This window comes from Prunus persica, chromosome G1, assembly GCF_000346465.2.
Source record: "Prunus persica cultivar Lovell chromosome G1, Prunus_persica_NCBIv2, whole genome shotgun sequence".
Taxonomy (NCBI): Eukaryota; Viridiplantae; Streptophyta; class Magnoliopsida; order Rosales; family Rosaceae; genus Prunus; species Prunus persica.
The window spans coordinates 2,053,595-2,072,519 of record NC_034009.1 but is presented as its reverse complement, the minus strand read 5'-3'; the positions used below and the strand labels follow the sequence as shown (position 1 = coordinate 2,072,519).

The 18,925-nt window shown below is 39.7% G+C and overlaps 2 protein-coding genes across 2 annotated transcripts; one reads left to right on the top strand and one right to left on the bottom strand.

Annotated features, from left to right (window-relative positions):
* LOC18793541 lies at positions 3,824-5,187 on the top strand. The gene is made up of 2 exons (XM_020555181.1): positions 3,824-4,927; positions 5,082-5,187. The coding sequence occupies exons 1-2, from the start codon at positions 3,836-3,838 to the stop codon at positions 5,097-5,099; spliced, it is 1,110 nt and encodes a 369-aa protein (XP_020410770.1). The 5' UTR covers positions 3,824-3,835; the 3' UTR covers positions 5,100-5,187.
* LOC18788163 (protein SIEVE ELEMENT OCCLUSION B) lies at positions 15,407-18,335 on the bottom strand. The gene is made up of 7 exons (XM_007221841.2): positions 18,100-18,335; positions 17,930-18,022; positions 17,346-17,791; positions 17,151-17,245; positions 16,933-17,063; positions 16,385-16,843; positions 15,407-16,248 (listed from the first exon to the last, which is right to left on the bottom strand). Exons 1-7 carry the CDS (start codon positions 18,295-18,297, stop codon positions 15,670-15,672), a joined length of 2,001 nt encoding a protein of 666 aa, XP_007221903.2. The 5' UTR covers positions 18,298-18,335; the 3' UTR covers positions 15,407-15,669.

Genomic DNA, 18,925 nt, shown 5'->3' with positions numbered 1-18,925 from the left:
AAAATCACTTGAATCCGATATCAATTGACCACTCAATTGAATTATTGAAATTTTAGTATTTTTTGGAAGCACCATATTCATTGATTTTGTAGAATATAATTAGATGCCGAAACGGTTTCCGATTTGTCTAATTTTTTGCAAGGATAATCTATGAATGAAGACTTGAAAAATAGATGATTGAAAAAAAAAATCGTGTGGGGCAGCACTTGTAACTGATAAAAGTCTCCACGGTTGATTTTTTAATCAAGGGGAGAGGAGTTTTTTTTTTTAGAGAATCTCGACGGAACGAGGGAACGTCATTGGAAAAACGAAGAATTGCAACGAAGGCACAACACGCCTGACTCCAACTCAAATCAAGAGGAAAACAGTTATTAAGCGATGATTGTTGATAATTTCCTAAGAATGTATCTACCCATGTACATGAAAATATTGCAATGAATGTAAATTTAACACTCCAAAACAGTACATTGAAAATTAATTCAATACATTAATGACCAATAAAACATTAACCATCACATAGACTGCCATGAATAATATGGCCGAAAGAAACATAATAGAACAATTACACAACCTGTACTCCACATTGCAGGTAGTAGAATATTTTTATTCTAGCATAATATCCACTGCATAGCTAGTAGACACATGGAACTTATTTGATTAACAAAATTAACGAAACCCAGAACTTAATGATGCACATTAGGACCATCAATGTGGCAGCACTTGTAACTGATAAAAGTCTCCATGCTACGGTTGCAATCGGGACAGTTCATTGTCTCCGGGACCTTCCCGGTAGAGCCTGGAATATCAAGGCGGCAGCAAGGTGTTAGGCGAATCTTCGCATGGTATGTTGTGAAACAAAACTCAAAGCCTTTCTCTCTCACTTGTCCCTTCCATTTGTCAAAGTCCTCTATCACCTTCAAAATTGAGATACCATGACCAGCGACAACCAAAGAAGACCCCTTGCTGAGCACAGCCCATCCACTTTCATTTTTGTAAGAAAGTAGCTTTTGGATTTCTAGTGTGGCTAAGTCGGCCTGCTTGTTTATCTTGGTGTGGAACATGTTAGCATATTCAGAACATTATCATGCATATAGATTCAATCAAAACATGTAATAAATCTCAATGAAAATGCAGAGAGCTTTTGAGTAAAGAGAGGTCAGATTTCTGTGTGTGAGAGAGAGAGAGCTTTTAGAAGAATGCTAGCTGTATCAGCCCAGCACCAAAACATGTATATATCATGACACTGACAAAAACCGTTAGGGAGGAGATATTCCCTATTACATCACTAAATCTAGCCATTCAATCATTACCCTATAAGATAATGACCGGTGGCAAAATGCTATTACATTCTCTGCTGTACACTTGGACTATGATCCAAGGCAGCCTTCCTAACAAGAATAGAACCTTCATATTCTAATTCCATCACAGCAGCTACACCTATACACCAACACTCCCTTCTAGGTGTTGTGCTGAAATAACACCTAGAGCCTTCCTCAAATACTCAAATCTGTCTCTTGCTAATGGCTTGGTGAAAATGTCAGCAAGCTGCACTTCTGTTTTGCAATATAGCAAATCAATCTCACCATTTTGTAGAGCATCTCTTATGAAGTGAAACCTGCGGTTGATGTGTCTGGTTTTGTGATGATGAACAGGATTCTTTGATATAGCAATAGCTGAAGTGTTGTCACACAACAACTGAGTTGGTTCTACCTGTTCCTCTCCAAAATCAGATAACACAAACCTCAGCCACATAGCTTGTGCAGTAGCTTCTGCTGCACTCATGTACTCAGCCTCTGCTGTTGACAGAGCAACACTACTTTGCTTGATTGAAGCCCAAGAAAATGCACCTGACCCCAAGTTGAAAGCATAGCCTGATGTGCTCCTCATGTCATCTTCACTTCCACTCCAATCACTATCACAATAGCCTATTAACACTGCTCCTTTTCCCTTATCATAGGCAATTCCATAGTTTATGGTGCCTTGAACATATCTCAGCACTCTCTTTGCTGTTCCCATGTGCTTCTTGGTTGGATTATGCATGAATCTAGCCAAGAGGCTTGCTGCAAACATGATATCTGGTCTGGTTGCAGTCAGATATAGCAAGCTTCCCACCATTTGCCTATACAATGTCTCATCTGCTAGTTCACTTCCATCCACTTTTGACAACTTTTCATTCACTGCCAAAGGTGTTGCAACAGACTTGCAATCCTTAAGTCCAAATTTGTCAAGTAAAGTCTTTGCATACTTCTTCTGGTGAAGAAAGATGCAAGAATCAGTTTGTAGGACCCCAAGACCAAGGAAATGATGAAGTAGTCCTAGGTCAGTCATCTCATATTGTCTCATCATATCATCCTTGAATGCAGCCATCATTTCTTTTGAGCTTCCTGTGTAGATAATATCATCTACATATAGAGACACAATGAGAATACCACTTGTAGACATCTTTGTGTACAAAGTAGCTTCACTTGGACTTCTATAAAAACCAGTCTTGTTGAATCCCATGCAATTTCTTTTGAGTTGTAATAGGTGTTTTGTCTAGGAAATGCCAAAGGGGGAGATTGTTAGTATAAAAATTGTATTGTCATTTCCTAGACTCTAGCATAGGTTGGGAATTAGTGTGTGAACATGTTTTACTGGAAGCTTTGGCGCAACACATTCATTCTGGATCTTTGAGGCATGACTTGACCGATATGAGAAACTGATTTCAGGTAACTCATGACATCATCATACATTCATTATAGGATTCCTAATTGGAGTTATTTTCACTCAAAGTATTTTTAACTTAATCTTATTTTTAATAGGATTAGATTTTATCTATTAATATTACTTTCCTAGTTGAACTCTATTTTGATTTTGATTAAGAATATTATGTTTTCATTATCTTGGACTTGGAAAGTATGTTTTAATTAATATCCTATTTGGTTCTGTGTTTACATCTTGATATATATTGTTTCATTGAATAAACAATTGATTGGAGTGCAATTGAGAATATGACGAAATCATATAGGATTCTATGACCATCAAATTAAACGCATGGCAAGATATTGAGTTATGGTTGTGGGTCCTCTCGTGGATTGTGGAGAATAAGTTTTGTATAAATCATTGTGTGCATCTCTTAGGGTTTGGACAGCTTTTGATATTTGTGTTAAGCGTATAGAATTCTTAAGCAAAAGTTGATGTGCATATATTTGAGATAAATCATCAAGTGTTCCATGTTTACTTGGTGATTTATCAAACACTTTAATAATTCATATTGCATTCATATGCATGTCGGTGACTCATACGGTTGAGTGCACCAAGACCGTGGTGGCGGTTTTCCTCCGGCGAGTTTGAAGCAATCGTGGCCAGTATTGCGTTCAACATAAGGAGTGTCGAAGATCATCCCGTGACAGAAGTTGAGTTACGAAGAAGTCGGTAAACATTATCTAGAATGAGTCTAGGATAAGTGTGTGAGTACTTCTTGTAATCATCGTTCTATAGTGGATTTGAGTTGGACTGAGGAGTCCCGTGGATTTTCCCCAGAGGTGGGGTTTTACCACGTAAAATAATTCTCTGCGTGTTCTTTTATTTTAAGCTTTGCACATCTCAGGATTGATAACTAATATCAATCCTGCTTCAAAGGTTGATCGTTATTTATTGCAAAAAATTCGAATTAGCTTGTTTAACCTTCTCCAGGCATATATAGATATCCTACAGGTATTTTCAATTGGTATCAGAGCAGGTTGCTGGACATACTCAGTAAGATCTAATATACCTTAGGATGGATCGTGCATCGGGCTCAATTGCACATCCACCATATTTTGATGGCAACAATTATGGCGCTTGGAAGGCCAAAATGAAGTCGTTTCTTTGGTCCTTAGATGAACGTGTATGGAGTACAGTGGTTCATGGATTTCCTAAACCCACAAAGAAGATCGGAAAAGGAGATGAAGAAACCACAATCCTCAAAGCCAGAGAGGAGTGGACCACTGCAGAAGTCACACACAGCACTAATAATCAAAAGGGGTTAAATGCTTTATTTACTGCTGTCTCTTCAGATCAATTTGAATATATATCTGGTTGTGATACTTCTAAGAAAGCTTGGGATATTTTGCAGGTTACTCATGAAGGAACAGATACTGTCAAGGGAGCCAAGCTTCAAATGCATACTTTACAGTTTGAGACACTCATGATGGATGAGAATGAAACTTTTTCTGAATTTTATGCTAAACTGTGTGTAATTGTGAATGCTTGTTCAAGTTTAGGTGAAAAAATTCCAGAAGACAGGGTTGTGAAAAAGATTTTGAGATCCTTGCCTCAACGATTTCAACCAAAGATCACGGCTATTGAAGAGATCCGCGACTTGAACACCTTGAAAGTTCAAGAACTCATAGGGTCCATACAAACCTATGAGATGAAACATCTAGCTCCTAAAAAGAGCAAAAATGTTGCTTTCAAGGTTGTGAATGAAGAAGATGATGGGCATTCAAATGAAGATTGCAGTGATGAGGAATTAATGATTCTCACAAGACGATTCATGAACTTTCTCAAGAATCAGGATCCAAGGAGTCGAGATTCAAAAGGTATAAATTCTAAAAATAGGTTTGTTAACTATACTGATGGTGGGTCTAAATTTCGCAGGTCAAATGAACGAAAGAATCCAAGAGAAAAGGTCCAATGTTTCGAATGTGAAGGCTATGGACACATATCTTCGGAATGTGCCAACACCTTAAAGAAACAAAAGGATGGCAAGAATAAGGCAATGCATACTACTTGGAGTGATAGTGAATCGGAATGCGAGAATGATGAAAAGACGGTTGCACTCATAACCACAGTTAGCTTGGATGAATCACATGAGGATGATGATTGTAAAGAAGTTGCTATGCTGAAGCTGGAAAATTGCAGGATTGCAAACGAGTTTCAATCCCCTGATGCAGATTCCGAAAAGGTAAGTGCAGGTATGAACGAAAAATTGATGTTTTTGCAGAAAAAATTGACTGATCAGAATAAATTAATTGCTTCTCTAACTTCTGACAACAAAGCCCTTGAACTTGAACTTAAAAATTCAAAGGAAAGGATTGTTTCTTTAACCATTGGTGCAGAAAAAATTGACAAGATGATTAGCATGGGACGAAGAGATGGTGACAAACGAGGCTTGGGATTTCAACCAAGTAATAAGTCTTCCGCTGTGTCTAAAACAAAGTTTGTCAAATCTACTTCACCTATTGAACCTTCTGCTGCTCATGAAGTCAAAAAATTTATTCCAATTTGTCACTTTTGCGGAACTCGTGGGCACATAAGACCAAGATGCAATAAACTTCGAAATGAATTTGTTCATTCAAATTCTCATGGCATGGGTGGAAAAGTAAGCATCCAACATAAGATTTCAAATCTTATGAAAGAGGTAAACCGCTTATCCAAACTATCTTCTTTTCATTGTTTGCCGTCAACTAAGACAAAGTTAGTGTGGAGGAAAAAGGAAAATCATAATTGTATGTTTGCCTCCACTAATGTTGTGCATGAACCCGTTGCTTTAGAAAATTTGGATCTTAAATGTCTTGTTGCAAAACCCTTGGATAATCTTCGATTTGACACTCTTAGAAAATCTTTAGGTATTTGTTCTTTTGAATAATTGTTTGCATGCATGCCAAAAGACTCCAGCTATTCTCTTATCTGTTTTTGAAATTTGTTTAAATTCTAAGTATTTTGTTCAGCACATGCAGGGATTGATAAGCTATATCAATCCTACTGACCTCTGGAAGTTTTTGCTGATCTTAGACTGGATTTTTGGCGTTGGATCACATTGGGCAGATTAAGATTGGGTTTATGTGAATGGTTCTCGACTGTCTTTGTTTTTTATAAAGTCAATTAAATGCTTTTTATATTATTTCTCTTGTCTCTCTTTTAGCACATACACTCTAATCTTGTTTAATAATTTTGAATGAATCCTCATCTTGCCCTTGTCTTGATACTAGATTTGCATTATACTTTTTGCTACTGAGCTCACATTTTTGTAACATCTCTTTATTTAAAAGAAAAGTAAAATAAGTGTTTGATCCTTGCCAAGTAACCGGGCCTCTTGTCTAACCAACGTCGAGGCTCGCGTCAAAAAGCTTTGATCTTATACACTTTGTTCTTCTTTGTAGCCTACATGACTCGGGTTAGTACATCCTAGGGGTGCTTTAACACCCATTGTCTTAAAGTCATCTGATTTGAGCACATTGATTTAACACCCGTTACATGAGTCTTGTAGAAAGCTTAATAAAGTTAAAATGAAAAAAAAAAAAAAAAATGAAAGTGGTGACCTCTGTCTGCATTTTGTATGTGTTTATTCTATGTTCTTGGCTTGCTCTTGATTGGATTTTTTCTTTGTTATTAAGTAAGTTTGGTCACATAACACGAGATTGAGATTTAATATTTGCTCTTTTGATGGACTTTATCTCTTACAAATACTTTTGATTCCCATTTTATAATCCTAGTATTTGATTCAACCTTTGTGATTTGATGTGCCTTCGATCTTGAAAGGCTTTGCTTCCAAATGCTTCTAGATAGATATTGGTATTGGCTTTGCTTGTCTATCCTTATGCATAGTGTTGGCATGTACTCAATTTTTTTTTTTGGCCTGAATGAAGGAGGAGTCTTGGGTTCTTATTAAGCATAGTAATTGATGTTTTGATTGATGTCTTTGTGGTTTCGTCTCTTTTCTAAGTGTGGCTTTATCTTTTACATTAAAATTTTAACATTTATCAATCCTGCCAGTTGCAGACTTGTGGCTCAACTGATTTTTTCCTTTTATTTTTGCCTTTATATATGCTCCCTTGTACTCTTTCCTTGCTCTTTGGATTTCCTGACAAAAAGGGGGAGAGATGATTGTGAAATTATAATAAAAAGGGGGAGAGATTGTGTTGTAGAATTAAGGGGGAGTGATGTTGTAATTTTGCCTTAAATTACATTTCTTCTCCCACATGCTTCACTGGTTTTGTTGTTTCATAATGTGCAGGGATTCAGAGCCTTGAGTTTAGAGTAGGATTTCATTTGTTGAATCCCATGCAATTTCTTTTGAGTTGTAATAGGTGTTTTGTCTAGGAAATGCCAAAGGGGGAGATTGTTAGTATAAAAATTGTATTGTCATTTCCTAGACTCTAGCATAGGTTGGGAATTAGTGTGTGAACATGTTTTACTGGAAGCTTTGGCGCAACACATTCATTCTGGATCTTTGAGGCATGACTTGACCGATATGAGAAACTGATTTCAGGTAACTCATGACATCATCATACATTCATTATAGGATTCCTAATTGGAGTTATTTTCACTCAAAGTATTTTTAACTTAATCTTATTTTTAATAGGATTAGATTTTATCTCTTAATATTACTTTCCTAGTTGAACTCTATTTTGATTTTGATTAAGAATATTATGTTTTCATTATCTTGGACTTGGAAAGTATGTTTTAATTAATATCCTATTTGGTTCTGTGTTTACATCTTGATATATATTGTTTCATTGAATAAACAATTGATTGGAGTGCAATTGAGAATATGACGAAATCATATAGGATTCTATGACCATCAAATTAAACGCATGGCAAGATATTGAGTTATGGTTGTGGGTCCTCTCGTGGATTGTGGAGAATAAGTTTTGTATAAATCATTGTGTGCATCTCTTAGGGTTTGGACAGCTTTTGATATTTGTGTTAAGCGTATAGAATTCTTAAGCAAAAGTTGATGTGCATATATTTGAGATAAATCATCAAGTGTTCCATGTTTACTTGGTGATTTATCAAACACTTTAATAATTCATATTGCATTCATATGCATGTCGGTGACTCATACGGTTGAGTGCACCAAGACCGTGGTGGCGGTTTTCCTCCGGCGAGTTTGAAGCAATCGTGGCCAGTATTGCGTTCAACATAAGGAGTGTCGAAGATCATCCTGTGACAGAAGTTGAGTTACGAAGAAGTCGGTAAACATTATCTAGAATGAGTCTAGGATAAGTGTGTGAGTACTTCTTGTAATCATCGTTCTATAGTGGATTTGAGTTGGACTGAGGAGTCCCGTGGATTTTCCCCAGAGGTGGGATTTTACCACGTAAAATAATTCTCTGCGTGTTCTTTTATTTTAAGCTTTGCACATCTCAGGATTGATAACTAATATCAATCCTGCTTCAAAGGTTGATCGTTATTTATTGCAAAAAATTCGAATTAGCTTGTTTAACCTTCTCCAGGCATATATAGATATCCTACAGGTATTTTCAGTTCCTCTTATTTGAAAATAAGAACGTGCATGCATGATTGAATATAAGACACTTCATCAGCGTACCAAAACAATTTACTCTTTTTTTCTGTGCAGATCCGAAGATCGCCATATATATTTGCACTTGTCGTCTAACGTCATCGATGTCGTTCCTGTTTTACGTCACCACTAATTTTTTGTTAAAATATCCATGCGAGTGTTCGTACTTACGTGTTAATTGCTGGCTTCTGAGAAGTGGGAAAGAATAAAATATAGGATTTAATTGTAGGCATCGAATCATCAAAGCCCAAGTAGAAATTACGATGCAACAAATGAAATAATGAAATAATAAAATAGCATTTGTCAATAATGGCGGTATCATGAATTTTTCAACGAATGGACTAGTTAAAGTTGGAAGAAGAAGGTTAGGTTGAGGAAATTTCAGATACTATTCCTTGATCTTCTGTAACACCCCGACTCCAAATTTAATTCCTATTTTAAATTATTTAAGTGAATTTACGAATTTACCCTTAGGGTGTGGGTAAATTGGTCATTTTCTTGCCCGGAAAGTATTTGGGGCAGTGAGTGGTTTTTTTGGATAGGTGGTACTGAGACGAATTCGTAGACACGTGGTAGGCTTGAATCGGAGTTGTAACGAAGAAGTTACGGGCAAAATAGTACCAGTGGCAAACTTGTAAATATTTCGAAACGTTTGGTAAAAATCAGATTTTCTCCCCAGTCTCTCTCTCTCTCCCGCGCGACACTCTCTCTCTCCTCAGTCTCTCTCTCTCCCTGACGTCAACTCTCTCTCTCCTCGGTTCGCGCAGCTTCGGCCACGGCAGGACCCGAGATCGGTCCCGATCGACTCACCTCGTCGCCCCGGTCAAGCCCAGCCTATTTTCCCCGTCGGAAACTGCAAAATCCGGCCGTGAGCTCGACGGTTTTGAACCGGAGCTTTCCCGCCATCGCGCCACCGCATCCGCGGCCCAAACCCGGTGATTGAGGTATGGGTTCTCATCCATTTTTCGAGTTCTAGCTGTTGGTTGTATAGGTTTGGACCGATTCGTTGCCTAAGAAATCGATTAGAGAATCTAGGTTTTGGCCGAATTTCAAAATGAAATTCCGGCCAGTTGCCGCCCGAATTGGGCCTTCCCGTAGTTGAATGAAGTGATCCTGACCTCGAGTAGAAGCTAGGGTAGGAAGGGTGAGCTCGGGTGTGGAGTTTTTCCGTCGCCGGAATTACTCTACACACCCACGCGCTGCCGGCGCGTGTGGCGGCGCGTGGGCGAGGTTGGTGAGGCTGCAATTTAACCCAATGAGATCCTTAGGGTGTCACGAGCACGTAGGATTTTGCGGATCTCAATTCGGACATCGTTTGACTATCGAACGGATTTTCGCATATTGTGCGTTATCCGGGTTCGATAGGTTCCGACCGTTAGACCCTTTCCGAATTAAAATATGTTGTTCTAGGTATTCCTAGGATCGTATAGGAATTCGCGGATCGTGAATCGGAACCCCGGATGTTCCGGTTCAATAACTTAAAGTTTGTGTTTTATAATAACCGTCCGATCGTAAGCGATCCAACCGTCCGTTTCGGACTAAACTTGTGAGACGGTTATCTTAGACCTTGTGAAACCTTTAGGAACTTTCGGATTGTAAAACGGAGGTCGTGGGTCCCGTGGGCCCGGTTGACCCAAATTGGGAAGTTTGACCGTCGGTTGACCGAGTGTCTCCCGAAGTTGTTCCATCGTCCAAATTGAGTAGTTGGACCTTAGAACGTCTCGTACCTAGTACACTTACTAGAGACCTGGGAAATTAGGATATTTAATTTAAAGTACTCGTTCCAAACGTTTCGTATTAATCTCGTATACGTATTCTGAATTAGGTACTCCGACTACGCATACACAGCAGGCGGGACCCTCTCAGGGTCAAGCAGCGTGGGACTACTTGTGAGTGGACCTTGTTTTCAAATCTTATGCATGGTTTTATTGATGAAACATTTGTGCATAATGTTTTTAATGATTTATTGAATATATTATATTTATGAGTTGAGCTTGATGTTTTTATAAGCGCTTTGGTAAAATATTGTGGGTTTGGTATAGTTGGGTATTGAAAGTATATTTTATATATGGATTTTGGGAAATATTATGCATGATGTTTTAAATGATATTTTGAATATATTATTTATGAAATTGTTGAAAGTGATATTTTTATGAGGCATTGAAAATATATTTTGGGTTTTGACGTATTTGAGTATCTTGAGTATGAATATATGGATTTTGGGGATTTATATATATATTTGGTTATGTGTGAGGTACTTGGGTTGTTGAGATAAGATTGTGGAAAGTGGTGAGTATAGAATGTCAGTTGGTGTGCGGTAAGCACTACCCTATATACCTCCCCTGATGTGGAACTTGGATACGGAGACTTGGGATACTTGGATTTGTCGGGACCCGGGGCATCCTTGACAGGATGTTGCTGTAGACCCTTAATTGGGTAGTCTGCGCTCGTAGGACTGTTCACAGAGGTACGGGTTTTGAGGTTATCGACGGTACGTTCTGGCTGAGAGTTGGTCCCCCAGTTGGACGGCTCGTTCCCTAGTCACATGATGGATTGAGGACTCATCACGAGGACTCTGCCAGGGTGACTAGTCAAACAATCCCCCGGTTGGATTGTTTCCCCGGTACAACTAGGTGATGGTTATATTTATACTATATATATATCTCTTATATTATATATTTAAATCTATTCATTCATTCTTGTTTCTCGGTGTGGATACTTCCTTGCCGGTCGTGCCAATGGGTACGCTTTCGAGAGTTTGGTTGTGGGATTTATAAGTTTTTGGATGGTGGGTTTTGTAAAGGGTTCTTTATGGATTTTGGACTTGGCATCTGGTATTGATTTGTTTTGATATATACATATATATATATACTTGAGTATGACGGTTTTGAGATGCATGGGATTTCTTGCATGGTTTTCTAAACGGTGGGGTTATATTACGTTGGTTTACACTGAACTGAATTTATGTTTGTCCACTCACAATTTTCTGTTTTGCGCCCCCCAGCCAGTAGTTGACTGAGTTCTGCAGCAGAGCCGGATCGTGAGATTCCGAGCCTTGAGTCATCGTAGGACTCTTTCTTCCTGTTATTTCCTTTGCACTCTGTTTCGTCGAAATTGAAGTTCTTAGACATGCTCTGTTATCGCCCCTGTTAGGGTTTGAATTGTGAGGCCGGAGGCCATTTTGTTGTAAACTGTTTATTCGCTTCAAAGCATGCTACTGGTTGAGATTATTCTGTATTTTTATGCAGGTTAAATTTTGTTGGGTTGTTCAATTCATAGGGGAGACTGCCAAAATTTTGGTAGAGAGTCTCGGTTTCTAGTAAGTGGGCCCGGCATCGGGGTGATGTCGGAACAAAGAACGGGGGTCCGCCTCGGTCTTCGGGAAATTCCGGAGCGGGTCCTGTCAGCTTGGTATCAGAGCATTAGGTTCACTTTCCTTCGACTTTCGCTCTTTTGTTGCGTTGTTGAAACTAATGATTTTATGGTTTCCTTTGTGTAGAATCATGCATCCTAGACGTCCTAGGACGCGGGATGGTCGTATTCCGAGATGGGGAGCAAATCCTCCACCTCCATCTCCACCACCTTCTCCACCTCCATCACCTCCACCTCCACCTCCATCTCCACCTGTCGGAGAGCAAGATGGAGGGAATGACCTCGATTTACGACACCTGTTATCTCAGTTCACTCGAACCGTGTCTACCGCCTTACAGAGGAGACGGAATACGGAAAGCTCCGATATTAAGAGGGTTAAAGAATTAGGGGCAAATGAGTTTCATGGTAGTGCTGATCCTGCTGAGGCTGATGCTTGCCTTACAGATGTCGAGCGAATATTTGAGGTTCTTCAGTGCCCGGATAGAGATAGGGTTCGCTTAGCTGCTTTTCTTTTGAAGGGAAATGCCTATCACGGGTGGAAGGCAGTTCGCAGAGGGTATGCTAACCCTGCTGCTCTTACCTGGGAAGAGTTTCAGAGGGTGTTCTTTGATCAGTTCTACCCACATTCTTACAAGAATGAGAAGAAGTCCGAGTTTCTGCATTTGAGGCAGGGTTCCATGTCAGTGCTGGAGTATGAGCACAAATTTAATGAGTTGTCTAGGTTTGCACCTGAGTTGGTCACCACAGAGGAAGACAGGTGTACACGTTTTGAGGAGGGTTTGTGGTTAGACATCCAGGCAGTGGTTACTGCTAACACATACCCTACCATGAGAGCCTTGGCTCAAGCAGCAGATAGAGTGGCCAGGAAGTACAGTTTGGGTGCAGGCATTAGTAGGCGCCGCAGGGACTCCTCAGGTTTTGGTGAGCCAAGTCAGGGTCCATCAAAGAGGGGTGGATCCAGTTCTAGTTCTGCTGGTAGTGAATGGTCGGGAGGACGTGGTTCCAGTTCAGGCAGTAGGAGGTCTGGCTCACGACCAGCGTGGAGCCAGCATTCGGGACAGCAGTCCGTGGCCAGTACAGCCAAGGATTTTTCGCAGCAGTATAATGCAACCTGTCACGGTTGTGGGCAGACAGGACATCTCAGGAGGGACTGCCCACAACGTGGACAGACTAGTGGCCCTAGCCGGAGGAGCGGAGTGTCATGTTACCATTGTGGGCAGGCAGGGCACTATAGGAGTGAGTGCCCACTCCTTACTGTTGGTGGTACTGCTGGAAAGGAGACTTGGGCCCAACAAGGGCAAAGCAGTAGAGGACAGGGTCAGACAGAGAGTGGTGCTTCATCATCTGCAGCGGGTTCGTCATCAAGCAGTGGGGTCCAGTCTACTTTTCGAGGTAGGAGTGGTAGGAGCCAGAGAGGCCAGTCTGGACGCTCTACTACGCATGCCCGTGTGTTCTCGATGACCCATCATGAGGCCCAGGCTACACCTGACTTGATCACCGGTATGACCCTAAATTTTTGGTTAGTTTAGCACGTGTCTTAATAGATCCCAGGGCTACGCATTCTTTCATTACACCTAGTTTCGTACCATATGCCAGTGTGAGACCGACACCCATGGCAAGAAGACTTAGCATTTCTTTACCTACTGGGGAATGTCCTGTTTGCGGACATGATTTTTAGGGATTGTTGTATTCAAGTGGGTGATGCAGAGTTGGAAGTCGATTTGAGCCCAATTGGACTTGATTGATCTTGACATCATCTTGGGAATGTCTTGATTGAAGAAACACCGCGTATCGGTGAGTTATTTCGGAAAGAGGTTGTACTTAGAAGTCCGGAACAACCTGAAGTAGTATTATGTGGAGAGCGTAGAGTTCTCCAATCTTGTCTCATCTCCGCCATAACGGCAAAAAGGTTACTCAAGGAGGGCTGTGTAGGATACTTAGCCCACCTCATTGGTGAGTTAAAGAGAGAAATCATGAAGGAAGTACATGCATGATCCTTCTCATGTTCTGGAACGTCAACCCGTGGAGTCGAAAGAAGATCTGACATATGAGGAGCAACTTGTGCTGATCTTGGATTGGAAAGAGTAGATGTAGTGCTCCAGGTCTATTCCGGTAGTGAAGGTTCTGTGAAGAAGTCAAACTATTGAAGAAGCTACATGGGAGCACGAGGCACTGAAGCGGGTCGAGTACCCTTAGCTCCAATTTTTAAGTACGTAAATTTCGAGGACGAAATTTTTATAAGGGGGGTAGATTGTAACACCCCGACTCCAAATTTAATTCATATTTTAAATTATTTAAGTGAATTTACGAATTTACCCTTAGGGTAGGGGTAAATTGGTCATTTTCTTGCTCGGAAAGTGTTTGGGGCAGTGATTGGTATTTTTGGGTAGGTGGTACCGAGACGAATTCGTAGACATGCGGTAGGTTTAAATCGGAGTTGTAACGAAGAAGTTACGGGCAAAACATCGACAGTGGTAAAACCGTAAATATTTTGAAGTTTAAGTTTAAAATATCTGATCTCTCTCTCTCTCTCTCTCTCTCTCTCTCTCTCTCCCCTGCGAACCAGAAAATCCATCCCCCTCCCTTAACGTCGGAGTTCCCATGACTCCGAAGCCAGTGAGCTCCCAAAAGGCCTCGTGCAAGATGAAGGTAGGCATGTACATATAAGGCACATCACCCCCTCTCCGTTGGTCGATGTCGAATGTTACAAAGCCTTAATCTTGTTCTTCTCCTGGTCCACGAAAACCATGGTCACTTTTGGATTAAAAACAACGGTGGAGAGTAGTCTAAACAATTAGCTCCATTTATAATTTTTAATGCAAATGTTTTCAACAAAATAAATTTTTAAAATGTCGTATTCTTTTCTATTTTTAAGATTTTGATTATCAGCCATATTCTTCTTTGTGTGAAGCTCCTAGAAGTTTAGGGCTCCGAATCTCAACTCCATCATTGCGGTGAGGTACTTGTTCACGACGATGTGATGATGATGATGAGGGAGATACGACATGTCGCTGGGTTGCTCTCTGGACATGGCAAGAATCGGTGAACGAGAAGAGCGATTTTGAAAGGGATGAATCGCTGCCGCTCATAGCCATACACATATGAGGCGAGATTTGCTTGAGTGATTTCTTTAGAGGACGAGACGGAGAAGAAGCTCGATTGTATTCTTAGATGATATTAGCTAACTCCTCGTAGGACTTGACTGAAATCAAGGTCTCCAAATCTCCATCTGGCAATTGACACCTCAAATCCAAAGAGTAGTCACAAAATTAATTGAAGCAACTGAAATCGAGTAATAAATTAAGCAAAAGTCAAAAGGAAAATGGCGAATTGAATAGGAGAGAATAAACCTGCAAAGTGAGATGTAGGCATCCAGGGTGAGAACACGAGCCGTCGGTGTGACGAGGGAGGATTTGCCGTTGGTGGGAGAAAACTATGGCAGTTTTCTTTCTTAAAATTTCTTTTTAAAATTATTTTATTGATAACAATTGCATTAAAAATTAAAAAATTGAGTTAATTGTTTAGACTACTCTCCACGGTTGATTTTAATCAAGGGGAGAAGAGTTTTTTTAAGAGAATCTCGATGAAACGAGGGAACTTCATTGGAAAAATGAAGAATTGCAACAAGTGGACAACACGCCTGACCTCAACTCAAATCAAGAGGAAAGGAGTTATTAAGCGATGATTGTAGATAATTTCCTAAGAATGTATCTACCCATGTACAAGAAAATATGGCAATGAATGTAAATTTAACACTCCAAAACAGTACATTGAAAATTTATTCAATACATTAATGACCAATAAAACGTTAACCATCACATAGACTGCCATGAATAATCTGGCCGAAAGAAACATAATAGAACAATTACACAAGCTGTACTCCACATTACAGGTAGTAGACTATTTTTATTCTAGCATAATATCCACTGCATAGCTAGTAGACTATTTTTATTCTAGCATAATATCCACTGCATGGAACTTATTTGATTAACAAAATTACTTAGCAGTGGTACTAAAAGAACGAAACCTTAATGATGCACATTAGGACCATCAATGTGGCAGCACTTGTAACTGATAAAAGTCTCCATGCTACGGTTGCAATCGGGACAGTTCATTGTCTCCGGGACCTTCCCGGTAGAGCCTGGAATATCAAGGCGGCAGCAAGGTGTTAGGCGAATCTTCGCATGGTATGTTGTGAAACAAAACTCAAAGCCTTTCTCTCTCACTTGTCCCTTCCATTTGTCGAAGTCCTCTATCACCTTCAAAATTGAGATACCATGTCCAGCGACAACCAAAGAAGACCCCTTGCTGAGCACAGCCCATCCACTTTCATTTTTGTAAGAAAGTAGCTTTTGGATTTCTAGTGTGGCTGAGTCAGCCTGCTTGTTTATCTTGGTGTGGAACAGGCTTTCTATTCCAGTCCAGAAGCGCCATAGAATGCCAAAGTCATCTTCTCCCTTGCTGTCTTTCCCCACACAAAACAACTTTATGTTAATCTTTGCTTCCTTCAAGATGAGATCATTTGCAAGAGCAGTTGCTTTCTCTTTGAATTGTTTCATCCAGTCTTTGTCTTTGCCTCCATAGAAGAAAATGTACTCATCCTCTTTCTGTTTGATCAAAATAAATTAAACCACAAAAACTTGCTTCATCATCAAATTTACATCATAGATTCAAATACGGGTAATGTCAGAGGGACCCTAAATGTATGGCTTTTGTTGGAATTATTAATTAAAAGGAACTTACAGAGTCGGGTGGAGTCGGATAAATCTCTCTGATTAAATTGCCAAACCATTCGCGAGACTTTGAGATTTCTTTTTCTGTTGCTTCTGTGAAAGGGAAGGCCTTGGGTCCCCATACCCGAATCATGTGGAATGCGTTGTAATGTTCAACCTTTCCTTGTGGGCTCATCACCACCAATGTAGGCTTACCCTTGAAGTTCCACTCCTCCTTGATGAACCTGAAACCAGCTATGGGTGCAGAGATCTGCACTGTATACCACGGCATCATGATCCTCAGGGTCTCGAACTTCTTTCGCAGCTCATCGGTCCACTGCTCGACGATTGGAATCCACACAATCTTATGCTGGTCCTCTTTCTTAGTGAACTCATAAATTGGTTTGAGGATAGAAATGTCATCATCAGTGATATCTAGGCTTGAAAGGAATAGTAGTATGTTTTTCTTCCTCAGGATGTCGATATCAACCTGTTTAAACAATTAGGCCACCACAATTTCACTCTATTAAAAACCTAATATACTTCTTAAACAACAGTTTGTAAGGGCAGTAGAGCAACCGTTTGTTTAGTAGAACCATCAATCAGTGGCTGAACATTGTCTTTGCTAAAGATCAGGGCCTTGAAAACCTCCTTGATTTCAGTAGGAGTTCGAAAGATTTTCCTTATCCTCCGGTAAGCTTCTGCGTCCTCTGCGGATTATACAAAAATTACTTTTTTCATCATTTTTCATTAATATTATAATATGACTAATGAAGGATCTGCAAGTAATTACACACCAACTTGTTTTCTACAAATTTTCAGCTGCATGTTAAGCTTGTTCAGGATGAAATGGATTTTTTGAGCGTATGGGACTAGGTCATGCTCCTTGTCCCTGAAACAAAGGCAACCATGGTCTTATTATTTTGAAGTACTAAACAAATATTGAATTTTGTTTTTGTCAGACATCAATTAAGAATGAAGAGTTAACGTACTCATCACTGGTGAGAATAGTGACCTTCGTTGCGCAAGCAACAAGAGTCAAAATAGCCCAATACGCATCCACTGGAATATGTTCCATTGCTAATGCCAACTCCGGCACATCCTTTGGATCGTAACTGGAAAGCTTTTCGAACTGATCGAAGATCCCGATAACTCGCATTGTAACCTTGATCAAGTTGTTAAGCTCAAGCACTGCTTGCCTTCTTTTTTGCAGGTTTGAGGGCTTGAGGAGGAAAGGGACTCTCTTCAGGATTGAAATTGATTTGGCAAGTCGGTCCGATTCCTGAGCCTGGGCAAGGAGCCAGAACTCCCCATATTCCATAGAAAAAGCTGCCAGAGTCAGCACTGCCTTTGCTTCCCATGAATAGTTTGACAGCTTGTTCAGTATTGCGAGGGCAGTTTCATGGGCAACTTTCTCACCAGGAGGTTTGCATTGCATCTGAAAATTTAATTATTTAATAGTTTTAATATGAAAAATATGAAAGCAAACAATAAAAAAAATAAAAAATAATGTATGTACATGAAAATTGTTACGAGCAATATAAAAAAATATTTATTTATTTTCTGAGGTAATTACCTCGCTGGCTATGGACTTAAGTATGCACAATGGTGTACTGAAGTTGGCCTTGAGGGGCTTCTCCTCTATGTTTTCCTCATGCACTTGGGTACCCTGCAACAACCCACAAGTTTATGTAGCAGTGCTTTAGATATTAGTAATAATTAATAAGAATATTTGTGATAAAGTACCTGCACAATTTTGTCGACAGTTTGGATTGCATGCTTGAGGATGTTTTCAACAATTTCAAAAAGAGAATCCTCATCAAAGGAAGTATCAACATTGACATAATGAGTTGCATAAATTTGGTCCAAGATTTTCTTATCAGACATGGAAAACAGGCTAGCCTCAACTTTAGAAAACAAATTTTTTGCGAGGTCGCCTAGCATGATGATGACTTAGGGTAGGGAGTCCTGGGGATTTCAAAGGCTAGGGCTAAAGAACGGGTATTGGCTCGTAGCTTGATGTGTTGGTGCAGCATTCTTTTGCAATATGCCTGCCCTATTTATAGCCATATTCAATTTAGTCTAAAACTTGTCCCAAATAAAATATTACTCCCCATGTTATCTCCATGTGAAGCTACTCAAACTGAAAGAGACAATAAGGTTGAAAACAATAGACAAAAGGCCATCACAAATATCACAGTGGACACGTATGTGAATGTACCTTAATATAATTATAAAAATAAAAAATAAATTTTCAGACTGTGATTTGTTTGTAAGGAGTCAAGTATATATTTTCCTATTAAAATTCCAAATAGTAAGAAGAAATATAGTGCTTGAATAAGGAGTTAAATATTTTCCTATCCGAACTCCGAAACAAATATAAAACTTGGGTTTTAATTGTGTTAAAGAGTTTCAATTTCATTTTGAAGGTTAAAAACAGAACTCACATAATTGCTTCACCACAAAGACAATATAATGATTTCTGAGTCACATAATTGGGTGTTTTAAAGTATGATGCAAGAATGATTAGCTAAGATTTCTGAGTCTAGTACAATAACAAGGATCCACCTCA